The sequence below is a fragment of the Oncorhynchus clarkii genome, unplaced genomic scaffold (assembly GCF_045791955.1).
Source record: "Oncorhynchus clarkii lewisi isolate Uvic-CL-2024 unplaced genomic scaffold, UVic_Ocla_1.0 unplaced_contig_7977_pilon_pilon, whole genome shotgun sequence".
Classification (NCBI taxonomy): domain Eukaryota; kingdom Metazoa; phylum Chordata; class Actinopteri; order Salmoniformes; family Salmonidae; genus Oncorhynchus; species Oncorhynchus clarkii.
In genome coordinates, this window is record NW_027259390.1 from 9858 (window position 1) to 30632 (window position 20775).

At 40.4% G+C, this 20775-nt stretch overlaps 1 protein-coding gene across 1 annotated transcript; it reads left to right on the forward strand.

Moving 5' to 3' along the window:
* Positions 1-13504: 13504 nt before the first annotated feature.
* Positions 13505-17154, forward strand: LOC139400120 (zinc finger protein 135-like). The gene is made up of 3 exons (XM_071145148.1): positions 13505-13547; positions 15614-15856; positions 16148-17154. The coding sequence occupies exons 1-3, from the start codon at positions 13505-13507 to the stop codon at positions 17152-17154; spliced, it is 1293 nt and encodes a 430-aa protein (XP_071001249.1).
* Positions 17155-20775: the final 3621 nt, after the last annotated feature.

Consider the following 20775-nt stretch of genomic DNA (forward strand, 5'->3'; position numbering starts at 1 on the left):
TCTTCGCTGTTGATGTTGAGACTGGACAGAGGAACTCTGCCAAGATGGCCAGCATCCCGGAGTCGCCTCTTCGCTGTTGATGTTGAGACTGGACAGAGGAACTCTGCCTAGATGGCCAGCATCCCGGAGTCGCCTCTTCGCTGTTGATGTTGAGACTGGACAGAGGAACTCTGCCTAGATGGCCAGCATCCCGGAGTCGCCTCTTCACTGTTGATGTTGAGACTGGACAGAGGAACTCTGCCTAGATGGCCAGCATCCCGGAGTCGCCTCTTCACTGTTGATGTTCAGACTGGACAGAGGAACTCTGCCTAGATGGCCAGCATCCCGGAGTCGCCTCTTCACTGTTGATGTTGAGACTGGACAGAGGAACTCTGCCTAGATGGCCAGCATCCCGGAGTCGTCTCTTCACTGTTGATGTTGAGACTGGACAGAGGAACTCTGCCAAGATGGCCAGCATCCCGGAGTCGTCTCTTCACTGTTGATGTTGAGACTGGACAGAGGAACTCTGCCTAGATGGCCAGCATCCCGGAGTCGCCTCTTCACTGTTGATGTTGAGACTGGACAGAGGAACTCTGCCTAGATGGCCAGCATCCCGGAGTCGCCTCTTCACTGTTGATGTTGAGACTGGACAGAGGAACTCTGCCTAGATGGCCAGCATCCCGGAGTCGCCTCTTCACTGTTGATGTTGAGACTGGACAGAGGAACTCTGCCTAGATGGCCAGCATCCCGGAGTCGCCTCTTCACTGTTGATGTTGAGACTGGGCAGAGGAACTCTGCCTAGATGGCCAGCATCCCGGAGTCGCCTCTTCACTGTTGATGTTGAGACTGGGCAGAGGAACTCTGCCTAGATGGCCAGCATCCCGGAGTCGCCTCTTCACTGTTGATGTTGAGACTGGACAGAGGAACTCTGCCAAGATGGCCAGCATCCCGGAGTCGCCTCTTCACTGTTGATGTTGAGACTGGACAGAGGAACTCTGCCTAGATGGCCAGCATCCCGGAGTCGCCTCTTCACTGTTGATGTTGAGACTGGACAGAGGAACTCTGCCTAGATGGCCAGCATCCCGGAGTCGTCTCTTCACTGTTGATGTTGAGACTGGACAGAGGAACTCTGCCTAGATGGCCAGCATCCCGGAGTCGTCTCTTCACTGTTGATGTTGAGACTGGACAGAGGAACTCTGCCAAGATGGCCAGCATCCCGGAGTCGCCTCTTCACTGTTGATGTTGAGACTGGACAGAGTAACTCTGCCTAGATGGCCAGCATCCCGGAGTCGCCTCTTCACTGTTGATGTTGAGACTGGACAGAGGAACTCTGCCTAGATGGCCAGCATCCCGGAGTCGCCTCTTCACTGTTGATGTTGAGACCCTCTAATGTACTTGTCCTCTTGTGCACCGGGGCCTCCCACTCCTCTTTCTATTCTGGTTAGAGCCAGTTTGCGCTGTTCTGTGACGGGAGTAGTACACAGCGTTGTACGAGATCTTCCGTTTCTTGGCAATTTCTCGCATGGAATAGCCTTAATTTCTCAGAACAAGAATAGACTGACGAGTTTCAGAAGAAAGTCATTTGTTTCTGACCATTTGAGCCTGTAATTGAATCCACAAATGGTCATGCTCCAAATACTCAACTAGTCTAAAGAAGTCCAGTTTTATTGCATCTTTAATCAGGACAACAGTTTTCAGCTGTGCTAACATAATTGAAAAATGATCAATTAGCCTTTTAAAATGATAAACTTGGATTAGCTAACACAATGTTCCATTGGAACACAGGAGTGATGGTTGCTGATAATGGGCCTCTGTACACCTATGTAGATATTCCATTAAAAATCAGTCATTTCCAGCTACAATAGTCATTTCCAACATCAACAATGACTACACTGTATTTCTATACTTTTTTTGTTATTTTAATGGACAAAACATGCGCTTTTCTTTTAAAAACAAGGACATTTCTAAGTGACCCCAAACTTTTGAACGATAGTGTATATATATCAAAAGTCAGTAGTCATTAAAAGTTATGTAATCTTATTGTGTTACTTAAAAAAAAAATAATACTTTAGTTTATTTAGCAAATATTTTCTCAACTCTATTTCTTGAACTGCATTGTTGGTTAAAGGTCTATAAGTATGCCTTTCACGGTAAGGTTGTATTCGGAGCATGTGACAAATACAATTTGATTTGATTTGAGTGATATACTGTATGCTTCATTGCGGTTGGCTATTTTGTATCATAAAGTGTAATGGGTTTATTTTATAGTCCAGTTGGGGGCGGTAATGCTACATATTCGATTCCAACCGCCGTTAAACTCCAAAGCAGAGGAAGAAGTAGTTCCGGGGAAGCGCGCTCCATTCTTCAGATAAAGGAAGCGCTAGAACTGTGCTGTGAAGACGATAACCATTGGGTCCATTATTACAGGTATGTAATAGCACGTTTAAACTTTCCAATGTCGAAAGACCCACGTCATAACATGCTAGGTAACACATCCGTCAAGGTATTACCACGTTTGGTGAAGGTTGTGTGTGTAATTTATGTGTCAAACCGAGTGAGTGAAAAACGTGATAAACGTCACGTAGCTAGATTTTTCTTTTTGAACGTGAATCATTCAAATGTAATTTAATAAAGAGTCAATGTATTTGAGATGTTATTGGCTTTGTGTAAAAATATAAAAAGTCCCACGTGCTGATAAAATGGCGGTGCGCAATCTGTCTGCATTTAATGATATGTATTTTTATTTTATATATATATATATATATATATATATATATATATATATATATATATTATCCAGTTTATTTTGTACTCAATTAGTTCCATCTTCTCCTCCCCTGAGAGTCCGTCTGGGGACCTCCGAGAAAGGGAAGTTAATGATCACATTTTCCTCCTCAGCTCTTCTGGTCTTAGCAAGATTACTACCTTATTTTATAAGGTATTTGGACACCTCAAATGTAAAGAGCTCCCAGTTCTTGCAATAAGATTTTTCTTCACAAGCCCTTTCCCAAAAGTGTGAGAGCAGATCTTTAACCTCAAATTTTACTATATCATTATTTAATAATGAGCTATTTAGCTTCCAGTAGGATGCTCTACCCAGGTTAGTATCAGGGGTAAATATTTTGATATCAATGTAAATGGCCCTATGGTCTGTGAGGGGAGTTGTACACATATTTGTAGTAACACACTCACTATCAATACATTTGGACATAAGCCAAAAATCTATTCTGGATTGTCTGGAACCAGTTTTGTTACTCCAAGTGAATGATCTGTGGTCGGAAACCTCTCTCTCCATATATCAGTAAGATCAAACTTTTCCATAAAAAGTATTAAACCCAAATTCTGATTGGTTGGCCTACCTGGGGGCCATCTATCAGTTGAATTATCTATTGTAATGTTAAAGTCCCCTCCTATCAGTAATAACGAATTGGGAAATTTAGATAACCAATGAAGTATATGTTTCTCTATAGATTCAAGCAACTCATCATTCTCATGTTTGGTGTTGTACCTGTAGAAGTTTACAGTAATGAGCGTAATGTCATTGTAACTCATCATTCCCATGTTTGGTGTTGTACCCGTAGAAGTTTACAGTAATGAGTGTAATGTCATTGTAACTCATCATTCTCATGTTTGGTGTTGTACCCGTAGAAGTTTACAGTAATGAGCGTAATGTCATTGTAACTCATCATTCTCATGTTTGGTGTTGTACCCGTAGAAGTTTACAGTAATGAGCGTAATGTCATTGTAACTCATCACAAGACAAATAAAGTGACAAAGGGGTCACAGTGTAGAATATTACCACCAAAGCTATTTTTCATTGTAGTGACTGACACCAGCTCAGTTCAGATCCATGGGAGAACCAAATGTCGTTACCCCACTGTGACCTCCAGAAGTTGGCATCAGCCGAAATTGAGTGAGACTCTTCAAAAACAGCATAAATCTGTTTGAAATTGTTTAGCTAATAAAAATAAGGCCTTATTATTCACATTGTTTCGTAACCCCCCTAGCATTAAGATAAACTATAGACAAAGACAAAACAACAAAGATATAAAAGTATAAACTGTAGTAGGATGAGTCAAAGACGTAGGAGCAGTGAACGTAAACGATAAGGAACCGAGATCAGCACCATTTATGTCAATTTAAAGTCAAAATAGCGTATTCCATAACCTTTGAACTAGACGTTATCCAGTTTTGAAATTCCACTCAACTGAAAATTATGTTCAAGACCAAACCAAGGGTTCTTGTAGTAAGAGAGACTAAAAACCCACTTTAGTGTAATCAGGAACTATTCTGAGAAATAAAATGCAAAATAATAATTTAAATAAAAGGGTACCTACTATTTTAAGTGCATATGAAAACTGATCATAAAATAATTGAATAAAAAATGCTTTACATGCGTATTAATAACTAAATAGAACAATAACCGTGTAGTCAGAGCAGACCTGTATGCCCTTTAAAACAGTATCTTGTTACTGTATACATCAAAAATAAATGCAGCTTTCAATCTTCTTTGTAAGTTTGTAAACAAAATAGGTCTTCTGGTCATACAAGAACAAACTAATAAATTGAAGTACCTGAGTATTCCTAAAAAAAAAATGTCACCTGATGCTTGTTAGGTAAACAACATAAGGAAAATGAGAATACCATGGCTGAAACCATCAACCTGTTCCTTCTGGTGAGAATTTAGGGAGGAATATGGATTTCTGAACCGTTGATGAAACCTCGTCCTCCGACGAAGACGAAGTAAGCAGCCTTCCCCTCACTTCGTTCTGTCTTGATCGTTGGCCACAACTTGTTCCTTCTTTCTATGTCCTCCGGGCTGAGATGCTCGGTGAAACGCATACCATGGCTCTGAAGGAAGGCGTTCTTCCTAGCAGCTTTCCAGACAGCATCACTGTAGAATCTGGCAGTGAAGAGGATGGAGTAGCAGTGCAGGTGCATGAGTGAGAGACAATTTCACGGTCGCACTATTTTGAAGCTGAATGTAATGATTATCAGTTTCTACATGTGTACTAATATTAAGACACATTCAGTTGTTTCAATCTTTATCTCTAATTGTTAATATGGTGTGAACGGGAAATACAATTGTCAGTGGTGTAAAGTAACTAAGTAAAAACACTTTGAAGTACTGCTTAAAGGAGACGTTTTCTTGTTTATAAATGGCATGTTATGGTTACGTGCACTTGAGTTGTGTAATTTAAAGTATGTACTTTGTCTAATGTGAATGAATTAATGTTTTGTTGTTTGTTGTCAGTAGCTACCTGATCTATTGTAATTACATAATTGACTTTAAAAAATATTTTTTGAGAATATGAACGTGACAGAACTGTCAAAACAATAACTTGTGTTCGTTTCTCTTTATTACTACAGACCGACTCAGATTAAGTCTGAGGCCGGTAACATCAACAGTGAGGACAAACCCAGCCTGCCTCTCTCCTTCCACACTGAGTAGAAACCTACAGTCACTGGGTCCTGATTGTGACAGTGGAGCCCAGTTTGCTCTGCAGGATCCAGAGATGGCATCAGTGAAGCTGGAAGACTGCAGTCAAACACTGGAGCTGAATGTCAACATTAAAGATGAAGAAGAGGAGAAATCGGTTTCTCTTAGTAAGCACAGGTTTTTTCTAATTAAGTTTGTGTTCATTCCAACTTCCCGCTGTGCATGAAAAGTTGCAGTAGAACTGTTTCAATGAAAAGGTTAATGTTATTTCATGCTACTGAGATGTGCATGGTTTGACACTGGTATTGCCAGCATTTGTTTTATTCACTGAGTTATCTGGAGTGGACTGAAGAAGTGAAGTAGACAAACTGCCAGTGTTTTAAAGTTCTATGAAAATAGTCTGTGTAGTTACTAACCCTTGTGATAGTGAGAGGAGGATGATATGAAATTAGTCTGTAGTTACTAACCCTTGTGATAGTGAGTGGAGGATGATATGAAATGAGTGTGTAGTTTCTAACCCTTGTGATAGTGAGTGGAGGATGATATGGCTCATAATTTTCACGACTCCCCCCCTTTTTAGCTTTCATCTCTGACCCACTTTTAGAATAGTTTTATTCCCCCTTTGTATTGCACAGCCTACTTATGTGAATACATATAGTGCATTCGGAAAGTTTTCAGACTTTTGACTTCTTGACTTTCTTGACTTGACCCTTGACTTTTTCCACATTTTGTTACGTTACAGCCTTATTCTAAAATCGATTAAATAAAAAAAATTCCTCATCAATCTGCACACAATACCCCATAATGACATCACAATACCCCATAATGACATCACAATACCCCATAATGACATCACAATACCCCATAATGACATCACAATACCCCATAATGACATCACAATACCCCATAATGACAAAGCAAACACAGGTTTTTAGAAATGTTTTCACATTTATTAAAAATTACAAACATAAATACCTTATTTTTACAAGTCAATTACTTTAACAATACCTGTTGTTGTCAATTCTTTAAACCAGTCCGTTACTTTAGCAATACCTGTCGTTGTCAATTCTTTAAACCAGTCCATTACTTTAGCAATACCTGTCGTTGTCAATTCTTTAAACCAGTCCATTACTTTAACAATACCTGTCGTTGTCAATTCTTTAAACCAGTCCGTTACTTTAACAATACCTGTCGTTGTCAATTCTTTAAACCAGTCCGTTACTTTAACAATACCTGTCGTTGTCAATTCTTTAAACCAGTCCGTTACTTTAACAATACCTGTCGTTGTCAATTCTTTAAACCAGTCCATTACTTTAACAATACCTGTCGTTGTCAATTCTTTAAACCAGTCCATTACTTTAACAATACCTGTCGTTGTCAATTCTTTAAACCAGTCCGTTACTTTAACAATACCTGTCGTTGTCAATTCTTTAAACCAGTCCATTACTTTAACAATACCTGTCGTTGTCAATTCTTTAAACCAGTCCATTACTTTAACAATACCTGTCGTTGTCAATTCTTTAAACCAGTCCATTACTTTAACAATACCTGTTGTTGTCAATTCTTTAAACCAGTCCATTACTTTAACAATACCTGTTGTTGTCAATTCTTTAAACCAGTCCATTACTTTAACAATACCTGTCGTTGTCAATTCTTTAAACCAGTCCATTACTTTAACAATACCTGTCGTTGTCAATTCTTTAAACCAGTCCGTTACTTTAACAATACCAGTCGTTGTCAATTCTTTAAACCAGTCCATTACTTTAACAATACCTGTCGTTGTCAATTCTTTAAACCAGTCCATTACTTTAACAATACCTGTTGTTGTCAATTCTTTAAACCAGTCCATTACTTTAACAATACCTGTCGTTGTCAATTCTTTAAACCAGTCCATTACTTTAACAATACCTGTTGTTGTCAATTCTTTAAACCAGTCCATTACTTTAACAATACCTGTCGTTGTCAATTCTTTAAACCAGTCCGTTACTTTAACAATACCTGTCGTTGTCAATTCTTTAAACCAGTCCGTTACTTTAACAATACCTGTCGTTGTCAATTCTTTAAACCAGTCCATTACTTTAACAATACCTGTCGTTGTCAATTCTTTAAACCAGTCCGTTACTTTAACAATACCTGTCGTTGTCAATTCTTTAAACCAGTCCATTACTTTAACAATACCTGTCGTTGTCAATTCTTTAAACCAGTCCATTACTTTAACAATACCTGTCGTTGTCAATTCTTTAAACCAGTCCGTTACTTTAACAATACCTGTCGTTGTCAATTCTTTAAACCAGTCCATTACTTTAACAATACCTGTCGTTGTCAATTCTTTAAACCAGTCCGTTACTTTAACAATACCTGTCGTTGTCAATTCTTTAAACCAGTCCATTACTTTAACAATACCTGTCGTTGTCAATTCTTTAAACCAGTCCATTACTTTAACAATACCTGTCGTTGTCAATTCTTTAAACCAGTCCGTTACTTTAACAATACCTGTCGTTGTCAATTCTTTAAACCAGTCCGTTACTTTAACAATACCTGTCGTTGTCAATTCTTTAAACCAGTCCGTTACTTTAACAATACCTGTCGTTGTCAATTCTTTAAACCAGTCCGTTACTTTAACAATACCTTTTCTTGGCCATTATTTAAACCCCTAGTCAGTTTAACCAGGTGTGAAATTGTCATCACACCAAATGGGTGTAAAACTGTATAATACCGGGGATTCACCCAGATATTGCTGTACTTTGTGGCATATAGTTGGTGTTTTTAACAAAGGGATTAGTAGTATTCTTCTTTAGTTTCTTAAAGGGAGCAGAGTTGTTTTATTTTATTTAACCTTTATTTAACTAGGCAAGTCAGAACTAATTCTTATTTTCAATGATGGTCTAGTAATAGTGTGTTAACTGCCTTGTTCATGGGCAGAACGACATGTTTTACCTTCTCAGCTCGGGGATTCCATCTAGCAACCTTTCTGTTACTGGCCCAACGCTCTAACCATCCAATGTTAAGCCTGTTGTGAATAGCATAGAACCAAAACATTGCAGCCCTAATTTGTGCAGCCCAGTAATACCACTGTAGGTTTGGATGTTGCAACCCCCCTCTGTCATAGGCCAGATAAAGAAGAGGAAGCCAGAGGAATTGATTGAAATAGATGAAGGAATTTGGGCAGAATATTAATCTTAATGATATTTATTCTACCAATAGCAGATACAAGCAGTAATGTTCATCTGTTGATGGATTATGTTACACTCGGTACCATTGGTTCATAATATGTTGAGCTCAAGGAGCTAATTTTTGGTGTGATTTTAATACCAAGTTATGTGAAACCTTGTTCTGTATTCACAAATAGATGCTGTACAACTGGATTCAGTATCTTGCTTGTTGAGGAAACGGATGGAAGATTTGGTTTTATTTTTTTACTTTATTAAGTTATTAATTACATTTACAAATCCAAGATGGTAGCCAATCAGTCTGTCCGTTTGTATGTGATCCTTGAAATCAGAGTTTTAAGAGTTATGTTTTAATGACCCTGATCCTGTTTACAGAAGAAAATACTTTTAATGTGAAGGTGGATGCTGTATATAACACATATTCTTTTTAGATCTCAGTCTCTATTTTACGAAATGTACTTGTACAAAGATTTCGGATTGAGAGGCCTTTATTTTTGTTTTCTACACCTTTCTGGAGTTGGAACTTGCCGAGTCAGGAGCGTCTGTCTGCGCGCAAGGCCTGCTACGCCAGCGCTGGTGCACACTGAAGGTTAGGAGCGTCTGTCTGCGCGCAAGGCCTGCTACGCCAGCTCTGGTGCACACTGAAGGTTAGGAGCGTCTGTCTGCGTGCAAGGCCTGCTACGCCAGCGCTGGTGCACACTGAAAGTTAGGAGCGTCTGTCTGCGCGCAAGGCCTGCTACGCCAGCGCTGGTGCACACTGAAGGTTAGGAGCGTCTGTCTGCGTGCAAGGCCTGCTACGCCAGCGCTGGTGCACACTGAAGGTTAGGAGCGTCTGTCTGCGCGCAAGGCCTGCTACGCCAGCGCTGGTGCACACTGAAGGTTAGGAGCGTCTGTCTGCGTGCAAGGCCTGCTACGCCAGCGCTGGTGCACACTGAAGGTTAGGAGCGTCTGTCTGCGTGCAAGGCCTGCTACGCCAGCGCTGGTGCACACTGAAGGTTAGGAGCGTCTGTCTGCGTGCAAGGCCTGCTATGCCAGCGCTGGTCACACTGAAAGTTAGGAGCGTCTGTCTGCGTGCAAGGCCTGCTATGCCAGCGCTGGTCACACTGAAAGTTAGGAGCGTCTGTCTGCGTGCAAGGCCTGCTACGCCAGCGCTGGTGCACACTGAAAGTTAGGAGCGTCTGTCTGCGTGCAAGGCCTGCTACGCCAGCGCTGGTGCACACTGAAAGTTAGGAGCGTCTGTCTGCGTGCAAGGCCTGCTACGCCAGCGCTGGTGACCACTGAAGGTTAGGAGCGGAGAAGCGCTTATCGGATTGGAAAACCTGATGCACCTTGGGCCGTGGGAACATCTAAGTTCTGCACAACTGGTCGTTGCATACCTGTGCTGAAATACCTCTAAAATCCGGCATTATGTAGCTGTTACTGTGCCTGCTCTTTACTCAATGCCTGGATGATAGCCTGGATGATTAATGGGTGAGTGAGGGGTCAGGAGACAAAGGTCAGAAGACACTGTGGCCCCATCCGATGATACCCCCGGACAGGGCCAAACAGGAAGGATATAACCCCACCCACTTTGCCAAAGCACAGCAGTTATGGTCTCAAACTGGTCTTGAATGTACAAAAAACTAAATTCATGACCTTTCCCAGAGCTAGAACTCTGCCAGAGAAGGTCAGCATGTCACATCTGGTGGCTTATCCATTGGAAAAGTGTCATCTTACAAATACCTAGGTATTTGGTTAGATGAAAAGTTGTCCTTTTAAAGTTCATGTGGATAATCTTGTGACAAAGCTTACATTTTCTCTCTGTAGTTGGTTATGGTGACTTGTTGTATATGCATGCAGCCTAGTGCCACTGAATGAATTTAAAATATTGATGGGAGACTCTTATGGAAGAGTGTAAATGCTTTTTTTTGGTTGGATCATGTTGTTGTCTGTCTTTAATTCTGTAATGTATTGATCGTTGCTGCCTTCTTGGCCAGGTCTCCCTTGAAAAAGAGACTCTGGGTCTCAATAGGCTTTTCCTGGTTAAATAAAAAAAAATGGAGAGGGAAGAGTTCTTTAGATCTGTTAGGAATAAGAGGGTGTCATCAGCATACAGGGCCACTCGATGTTCAAAATCTGATGTTTTAATTCCACTAATTGACGGTTGGGCCCTTACTGCAATGGCAAAAGGTTCTATAGCTAAAAGAAAGAGTCCTGGACTGGCCGGACATCCTTGTCTCGTCCCCTGAAAAAGCTTAAAAGGTTGTGAAATCAAGTTGTTAGTGGCAACTTCTGCAGTGGGGTCTGTATATCATATCTTAATCCATTTACAGAAGTAGTTCCCAAACCCAAATCTCTTAAACACTTGAAATAACTAAGACCACTCAATTCTATCAAATTACTTCTCTGCATCAAGTGAGAGTAGGAGGGTCAGGGGACCCTTCACATGTGCACTATGTTTAGTACTCTCCTCACATTGTGAAAACCTTGATGGTTTTTCACGAAGCCATTTCGGTCTTTGGATAGAGTGCTCCCATATCTAATACGCAATCTCCTGGCTAAGGCTTTAGCACTAATTCTTGAGTCGGAGTTCAGAAGGGAAATCGGTCTAACTTTCACATTTTGTTGGTGATTATCCAGCTTCAGAATGAGAGTAAAACACTCCTTAGAGAGGTGGGGAAGCTTGCTGAAAGGATTCCGCATACAGTGCATTGCAAATTTATTCAGACCCCTTGACTTTTTCCATATTTTGTTACGTTACAGCCTTATTATAAAATAGATGAAATGTTTTTTTCCCTCGTCAATCTACACAGTACCCCATAATGACAAAGCAAACACAGGTTTTTAGAAATTTGACAAAACAAAACAAAAACATTTACATAAGTATTCAGGCCGTTTACTCAGTACTTTGTTGAAGCACCTTTTGGCAGAGATTACAGACTCGAGTCTTCTTGTGTATGACGCTACAAGCTTGGCACACCTGTATTTGGGGAGTTTCTCACATTATTCTCTGCAGATCCTCTCAAGCTCTGTCAGGTTAGATGGGGAGTGTCGGCACACAGCTATTTTCTGGTCTCTCCAGAGATGTTCAAGTCTGGGCTCAGGCTGGGCCACTCAAGGACATTCAGAGACTTGTCCTGAAGCCACTCCTATGTTGTTTTGGCTGTGTATTTCGGGTTGTTGTCCTGTTGGAAGGTGAACCTTCGCCACAGTCAGAGTTCCTGAGCACCCTGGAGCAGGTTTTCATCAAGGGTCTCTCTGTATTTTGCTCCTTTCATCTTTCCACTCGATCCTGATCAGTCACCTCCCTGACCAAGGCCCTTCTCCCCCGATCTCAGTTTGACCGGATGGCCAGCTCTAGAAAGATTATTGGTGGTTCCAAACTTCTTCCATTTTAAGAATGATTGAGGCCTTTCGATCATATCCTTGGACTAAAATGATGGTCACTCACATGCAACACTAACATCATGTGCAAAGGGCCTCTGGGTAACGTAGCACATTATTCAATGGTATCACTTTTTCTCCACAGGCTGTTCATTTCTGATCTTTGATACTTTCTTGGTTTATTAAGGTTTCATGGGATATATATATATACATATATAGCGTTATCGTAGTATATATATATATATATATATATATATATACTACGATAACGCTATATATGTATGGACCATTTTGTTACTTAGTGTTAGGTTCTAATTCTCAGAGTAAAAACTCAACGGACACTATGAAAGCTCAAACCAAGTTTATTCTTCTCAGAGGATGTAGCTGCATTAGAGAAAGACATTGCTCACACAAGCACTGATATTTAACCCTTTCTTCTAGGCTGAGTCTCCTCCTACACATCTGACCAAACAGTTTTCTGCCTAGCAGTTAAGATACAAAGTGATACAGCCATAAATGTCTCTTTCTCCCTTAATGTATTCTTATCGGCAGACTCAATAGCCTTGGTTTCTCTAATGACTGCCTCGCCTGGTTCACCATCTACTCCTCAGATATAGTTCAGTGTGTCAAATCGGAGGGCCTGTTGTCCGGACTTCTGGCAGTCTCTATGGGGGTACCACAGGGTTCAATTCTCGGGCCAACTCTTTTCTCTGTGTATATCAATGATGTCGCTCTTGCTGCGGGTGATTTCCTGATCCACCTCTACGCAGACGACACCATTCTGTATACTTCTGGCCCTTCCTTGGACACTGTGCTAACTAACCTCCAAACGAGCTTCAATGCCATATAACACTCCTTCCGTGGCCTCCAACTGCTCTTAAACACTAGTAAAACCAAATTCATGCTCTCCAACCGTTCGCTGCCCTTTTAGCCACACTTCTGACCTAGAATATGTGGACAACTATAAATACCTAGGTGTCTGGCTAGACCGTAAACTCTCCTTCCAGGCTCATATTAAACATCTCCAATCCAAAATCAAATCTAGAATCGGCTTTCTATTTCGCAACAAAGCCTCCTTCACTCACGCCTCCAAACTTACCCTAGTAAAACGGACTATCCTGCCGATCCTCGACTTCGACGATGTCATCTACAAAATAGCTTCCAATACTCTACTCAGCAAACTGGATGCAGTCTATCACAGTGCCATCTGTTTTGTTACCAAATCACCTTATACCACCCACCACTGCAACCTGTATGCTCTAGTCGGCTGGCCCTCGCTACATATTCATCGCCAGACACACTGGCTCCAGGTCATCTATAAGTCTATGCTAGGTAAAGCTCCGCCTTATCTCAGCTCACTGGTCATGTTGGTTGATGTTTTTAGTATTTATCGCCACAGTTATTAATTGTACTGCACAAGAAGTCCAAGAATCTGGACCTCATATCTGCAGCTGAGACATTTTTGGGCCTCCAAGACCGCAAGGACTACTGTTGCCAGATAACGTAATATTAATTTCTCTACCATAAGCCGCCTTAAATGTTGTTTTAGAAAATGTGGCAGTATGCCCAACCAGCCTCACGACTGCAGACCACCAGTATGTTGTGTGGGCGTGCGGTTTGCTGATGTCAATGTTGTGAACAGTGTGCCCTGTGGTGATATCGGGGTTATGGTATGGGCAGGCAAAAGCTACAGACAATGAACACAATTTAATTTAACAATGGCAATTTGAATGCACAGAGAAACCATGACAAGATCCTGAGGCCCATTGTCCTGCCATTCATCCTCCGCCATCACCTCATGTTTCAGCATGACAATACACTGCCCCATGTCGCAAGGATCTGTACACAATTGAAAATGTCCCAGTTCTTCCATGGCCTGCATACTCAGCAGACATGTCACCCTTTGAACATGTTTGGGATGGTCTGGATCGACGTGTACGACAGCTTGTCCAAATGTAATTACTCTGATTCCTTTAATTAGGATGTTTACTTTGCTAACAGTGGAAATTATTTTTCATGACACAAGAGGTAGGCTACCTGATTCTGGCAAATGGGTTCCAGAACAAAAGACAAAAAAAGTGACAGGTGCTGGAGGATCCAACTGAAATTAAGCACTTCCCTTCTCATATAATAGGGTAGGGCCATTCCAAGTATCCACCAAACCAAGATAGACAACAGCCGGTCGTTTCCAATGGGAAGAGATAAGTCATAGTGGGCAGAGCCAAGCACGAGCTAGCGAGATCCTATTGGCGCGTTCTAGCGCATATCTGCATATTTCTGTTAGGGAACGCCTCCTCTATGAAGCACTCGTGTGCAATAACTCAATTCAACTTTGCGTTACTTCTCAACGTCTTTAAAAAAATAAATAATAATTTTTGCAAAGGGTGAAGTCTACAAAACTGGGTCCACTCTGTTCACAACTGATTTTAGTTTTGGGAACAGAACTGTATTAAGATCAGATGTTTCATTGATTAGAACATTTGCAGAATGTCGGACAAAATACATCTCGTTCCGTCTTCTCCCACTGCCGCCCAGTGGGCTTCCTCTCACTACCATATTTGATAGTGAGTTGAAACGCTAAGCGGATGCTTCACATTCCTACATCCGGTGAAATATCTGTCTCATTGTTCTACCTGTGGCTGCACTGTGGTAGTGGGGGAACAGGAAGTTCTGGGTACACAACATTCTTCAGAATAAAGAAAGAACCAGAACTGTGATGTCAAGAAGATAAACTTTTGTGTCCGTTTCTATTTATTACTACAGGAATGTAATAGCACGTTTAAACGTCCTAATATCAAAACAACATGTTATACCATGCTAGGTAACATCCGTTAACGTATTATCACGTTTGGTAAAGGTTTGATGTGTTGTGTCAAACTGAGTGAAGAACGTGATAAACAATTTTACAAGTCACATAGCTAACGTTAGATACTTTGGGTTTGTCTGAATGGATGTACATCATTTCCTCAAGAATCTATTTATTTGAGATATCTGAGTTTGTTTAGCATGTTATTGGTTTTGTGTAAAATTCACGAGCTGGTAAAATGTAGCTGTCCACTCTGTCTGCTCCAACGGACTTCAGTGCTGGTGCAGAGAGACAATTTCACGGTCACACAAGCTTAATGTAATGATCATCAGTTTTCTACATGTGTACTAATATTCAGACACATTCAGTTGTTTATGTCTATCTATACATGTTACTATGGTGTGAAAGGAAATACTATTGGTTTTTGATTTGAAAAATACAGTGAAGACAAGGTTATTCAGGAAAATAGTGCTGCTTAAAACACTGCAACCTTGTACTGAATGTTTTTTAGTCATTTATGCGAATTCGGGAAAACCTATAATAGGTTAAGTGCACTTACGTTGTGTAGACTAATTAAAACAGGTACTTTGTCTAATTGTAATGCATTCGTGTTTTGTTCTAAATGCTTATCTACCTGATCTATTGGAATGAGATCAGTGCTTAACTTGGACAGAATGTTAACAGTATGTTGGAGCTCCTGCACCTAAAAATGAGTACCGACACCTATTTCAGTCCAAGTCCAGCACTGAAATAGATCATTTAACAAGAATAAATATTATATATTTTATTGAGAATAAAGAAAGTGCCAGAACTGTCAAGACAACTTTCTGTGTCTGTTTCTCAATGATACTACAGAACAACTGGAATTAAGTCTGAGGCCGGTAACATCAACAGTGAGGACAAACCCAGCCTGCCTCTCTCCTTCCGCACGGAGTCCAAACCTACATTCACTGGGTCCTGATTGTGACAGTGGAGCCCAGTTTGCACTGCAGGATCCAGAGATGGCATCAGTGAAGCTGGAAGACTGCAGTCAAACAATGGAGCTGAATGTCAACATTAAAGATGAAGAAGATAAGATTGGGAAATCTCTTTCTCATGGTAAGAGAATGCCAAGATTGTGCAATGCTGTCAAGGCAAAGGGTTAGGGTTAGGGTTAGGCTAACCCTATTTGAAGAATCTCAAATATAATGTATTTTGATTTGTTTAACACTTTATTGGTTACTACATGATTCCATGTGTGTTATTTCATAGTTTTGATGTCTTTACTATTATACAATGTAGAAAATAGTAAAAATAAAGAAAAACCATTGAATGAGTATGTGTTCTAAAACTTTTGACCTGTAGTGTATATCACACAACTGACTGGTTCTTCTGATGTTGTTCACACAGGAGACCGTGTTGAGACATTCTCGACATCCAGAGAACAACAGCAGGAAGCTCACAGAGCTAAGAGGTCTCACCACTGTCCACATTGTGAGGAGAATTTTTCAATTCTATCAAAGCTAAAATTACATGTAAAAATACACACAGGAGAGAATCTGTATTCCTGTACTGACTGTGGGAAGAATTTTACAACATCAAAGGCTCTGACAGTTCATCAGAGAGTGCACAGAGGAGAGAAGCCTTATTCCTGCTCTGACTGTGGGGTGAGTTTCTCTCAACTGGGCACCTTAAAAAGACATGAACGTATACACAAAGGAGAGAAGCCTTACTCCTGCTCTGACTGTGGGGCGAGTTTCTCTCAACTGGGCGACTTAAAAACACATGAACGTATACATACAGGAGAGAAGCCTTACTCCTGCTCTGACTGTGAAAAATGCTTCAAAAGATCAACTGCTCTAAAAGTTCACCAAAGAAATCACACAGGAGAAAAGCCTTACTCCTGCTCTGACTGTGGAAAGAGTTTCTCTCAACTGGGCGACTTAAAAACACATGAACGTATACATACAGGAGAGAAGCCTTACTCCTGCTCTGACTGTGAAAAATGCTTCAAAACATCAACTGAGCAAAAAGTTCACCAGAGAACACACACAGGAGAGAAGCCTTACTCCTGCTCTGACTGTGGAAAGAGCTTCTCTCAACTGGGGGACTTAAAAACACATGAACGTATACATACAGGAGTGAAGCCTTACTCCTGCTCTGACTGCGGAAAGAGCTTCTCTCAACTGGGCCACTTAAAAACACATGAACGTATACATACAGGAGTGAAGCCTTATTCCTGCTCTGACTGTGGAAAGAGTTTCTCTCAACTGGACAACTTAAAAAGACATGAACGTATACATACAGGAGTGAAGCCTTACTCCTGCTCTGACTGTAGAAAGAGTTTCTCTAAACTGGACAACTTAAAAAGACATGAACGTATACATACAGGAGAGAAGCCTTACTCCTGCTCTTAATGCGGCAAGAGTTTCTCCCGATTGGGCAACGTAAAGACACACCACCGGATACACACTTGACTGAAGCCTTATCACTGCACTGACTGTGAGAAGAGATTCTACAGATTGGGCCATTTTAAAAAGACACCAATGTATACATAAAGGAGAGAAGCCTCATCAGTTCTCTCAGTCCAGCTAAGATTTGTCACTTAATTCTCATGTCATTAAATAATTGGCAACATTGAATTGGATCAAATGAAGCGTAGAACGCTCTATTGTAAAAAACAAAAAAACATTAAGGACACCTGCTCTTTCCATGACAGACTGACCAGGTGAACCCAGGTGGGCTAAGGAATGAAGACACTGGACACTGAAAATTCTAAAACTGTTGCCTGGTCTTATGAATCCTGGTTCCTGCTGTTTCACGCTGATGGGAGGACTGGGGTATGGAGGAAACCACGAGGACATACATCCAGTGGTGGAAAATGTACCTTACTGTCAGACTGAGTGAAAGTTATGATACCTTAATAGAAAATGACTCAATTAAAAGTGAAAGTCACCCAGTAAAATACTACTGGAGTAAAAGTCTAGAAGTATTTGGTTGTAAATATACTTAAGAATCAAAAGTAAAAGTATGAATAATTTCAAATTCCTTAAATTAAGCAAACCAGACTGCACAATTGTCTTGATTTTTTTATATTACAGACAGCCAGGAGCAGACTCCAACACTCAGACATCATTTACTAACAAAGCATTTGTGTTTAGTGAGTCTTCCAGATCAGAGGCAGTGGGGAGGACCAGGGATGTTATCTTGATAAGTGCATGAATTGGACCATTTTCTGTCCTGCTAATCATAAAAAAATGTAACAAGTACGTTTGGGTGTCAGGGAGTAAAACGTGCATTATTTTCTTTAGGAATGTAGTGAAATAAGTTGTCAAATATAAGTAGTCCAGTACAGATACTACTAAAGTAGTTATTTAAATAATGTTTTACTTAAATAGTTTACACTGCCTGCATCCATTACTTGTGTCAGCATTGCAGGGTGGTGGTGTGATGGCGTGGGGTGTGTTTTCAGGGCACACATTGGGGGGACTTGATAAAAGTTGAGCAATGTTTGAATGCCACAGGATACCTAAACATCATTGCCAATCAGGTGCCTCCCTTCATGCCAGCAGTGTATCAATTTGCAAGTTGTTTTCTTCAGCAGGATTATGCTCCAAGGCTTGTCCAGGAATGGTTCCAATAACATTACACTGAATTCACTGTAATTGTGCATCTGTGGGAGGAGATGGAATGAGCTATTCAGAGTAGATCCACTCCCAGCCAACTTGACACAATTGTGTGAAGCATTGGAGTCAACATGGGCCAGCTTCCCTGTGAAACGCACGCGTGAAACGTAGTTTGGGTGGATTATTTTATATTACTAAACAACTTTTGTTTAATGATAAATGTAGAGCTTGTTATATTATGTATTTTTTTGTGTTTCCTGTTTGACCCCAGGAAGAGTAGCCGCTGGGGATCCTAATAAAATACTAAATGTATCAGATATTGATGACGTGTTGATCAGTTTTCACCATTAGTATTTTAATGAATGTTTCATTCAATGTGTTTCTATGGGATATAGTAGAAAAGGCCAAATTCTGTATTTTATCAAATCATTTTTAATCATGTTTATACCTAATGTCCTAAAATACTAAATAAATGATCTAAACAATCCATGGTATGACCTTCTTAAAACAATTCCACATGTTAGCATAGTATTGTAATGCATTATTAGTCTTTTTATGGTGCCAAAGTCCAGGGACAGCATTACCACCACGATCCAATAATGACCCAGTTACTATTGGGGGAATGGAACCAGAGGGGAAGCTTGTGTTACCTTTCTCACACCACTACAGTATTCATTTCAACAGACCTTTTCCATGACCCATTGTTAGAGCTCAATCTATACCAAAGACTATATAGAGGGTCAGACTGTTAATGGAGTGGTAGGCTTTATGACTGTTAATGGAGTGGTAGGCTTTATGACTGTTAATGGAGTGGTAGGCTTTATGACTGTTAATGGAGTGCTAGGCTTTATGACTGTTAATGGAGTGGTAGGCTTTATGACTGTTAATGGAGTGGTAGGCTTTATGACTGTTAATGGAGTGGTAGGCTCTAAGTTTTGACAAAAAAACGTTTCTCTGTGTATTTTGTTCATTAGTCCACTGTTAATACAATGCCAAAAGGTTGCATGTTAGCAATCAAGTTAGAGCACTTTCAGTACAGAGAAAAAAGTGGGATGCTTATGCAAAGTATATGCAAATTAGCTAAATAATAATTGCATATCATTTGCATCACACCTTTTGGTATGTACTACATTGTTTTCTAATCCTGGTCCTGGGGATCCATAGAGGTGAGCTTGTTTGTTTTTGCCCCTAACACTCACACACTGGATTCAACTAAACAACTCAAGCCTTTGAACTGAATAAGGTATGTGAGCGCAGCAAAAACAAACATACCTGTTGGGACCAGGATTGGGGAACACTGCTGTACTGAAAGTCCTCCATCTTGAGAACTTCACTGCTGAAGTGCACATTATTTGGATTGTTTATAGGGTGAGGAAACCAAGGTACATTTGTAATTTGATTGAACTATCCCTTTAATTAGAGTTCCGTTAGAGATGCATTTGCTCTAAGCATGTGCTATATTAATTTATTTTATAAAAGTGCTTTTGTCATCTCTTAAGAAGGCTAGACGAACCTAATGTGTGCTCGCATACTCCCTTAAAAGACCTTCGCTTGAAAAATGAGAAAAAGTGGCAGTAGCACTGTTTGTCCATTTTGAGACGCCATAGAACCCTTTCTCTGTTCACAAATTATAATTGGATTTTAAGGTTTGTATGAATGTTCTGCTTCATAAAATGTTTGTCATCACAAATCAACTGCATTATACTTAAACACTTTAACCAGTAAAATGTTTTTTTTGCTATAGCCTTTATCAATGAGTATTCTGTAATCTTAGCGACTGTTCAAGAAAGAATAAAAACAACATTGTAAGCGTATATAAACCCAAAGTTATTTGTTTGCAAGTAATAAAAACGTACATCTAGACGACTGCTGCCAAGAGTCGCACACCTCTGTGAGTAACTTCAGTGTGTCGAGTACTGAAAAAGGCTCTATCGCCACTTCCTCAAAATGGATAACTCAAATCTGTCATTAATGTTGAGTGCTGTTGATCAATGAAGGGGCTTAAACTTCGACTACCGACTTAAGCAGAAGACTTGCAAGGAAAAAATAAAAGTATGTACATGCTAGGCCTATTAATTTAGACAAAGGTGATTTTACCACTGTAATCAGATCAACATTATGTTATGGTCATTGAATTGATTAGCCCACTAACCACGTGTTAAATGTGTAGTGTAGCCTAGACGGTAGGACTATGAATTGGGCAGCGATAGGCTATTTGTTAATAGGTAAATTATGTTCTGGCCCGCAGACTAGCTACAAGCCCAGCAACAAATTGACTGGAGGCCAAGCCTAGTTGCCAACCTCCATTCTATATTGTAAATTCAATCTTCACCTTCACCATCATCATCATCAGAGAATTCAAACGTGTGGACATAGTGCTAAACTTGAAGGACTCATTGTCTATGTGAATTG

Excerpts from the sequence above, each read along its gene's own strand:
- LOC139400120 (XM_071145148.1), top strand. The coding sequence starts at position 13,505 with ATGTGGCAGTATGCCCAACCAGCCTCACGACTGCAGACCACCA. Across the intron at positions 13,548-15,613 it reads CTCACGACTGCAGACCACCA|AACAACTGGAATTAAGTCTG; the intron begins GTATGTTGTGTG and ends ATGATACTACAG. Across the intron at positions 15,857-16,147 it reads TGGGAAATCTCTTTCTCATG|GAGACCGTGTTGAGACATTC; the intron begins GTAAGAGAATGC and ends TTGTTCACACAG.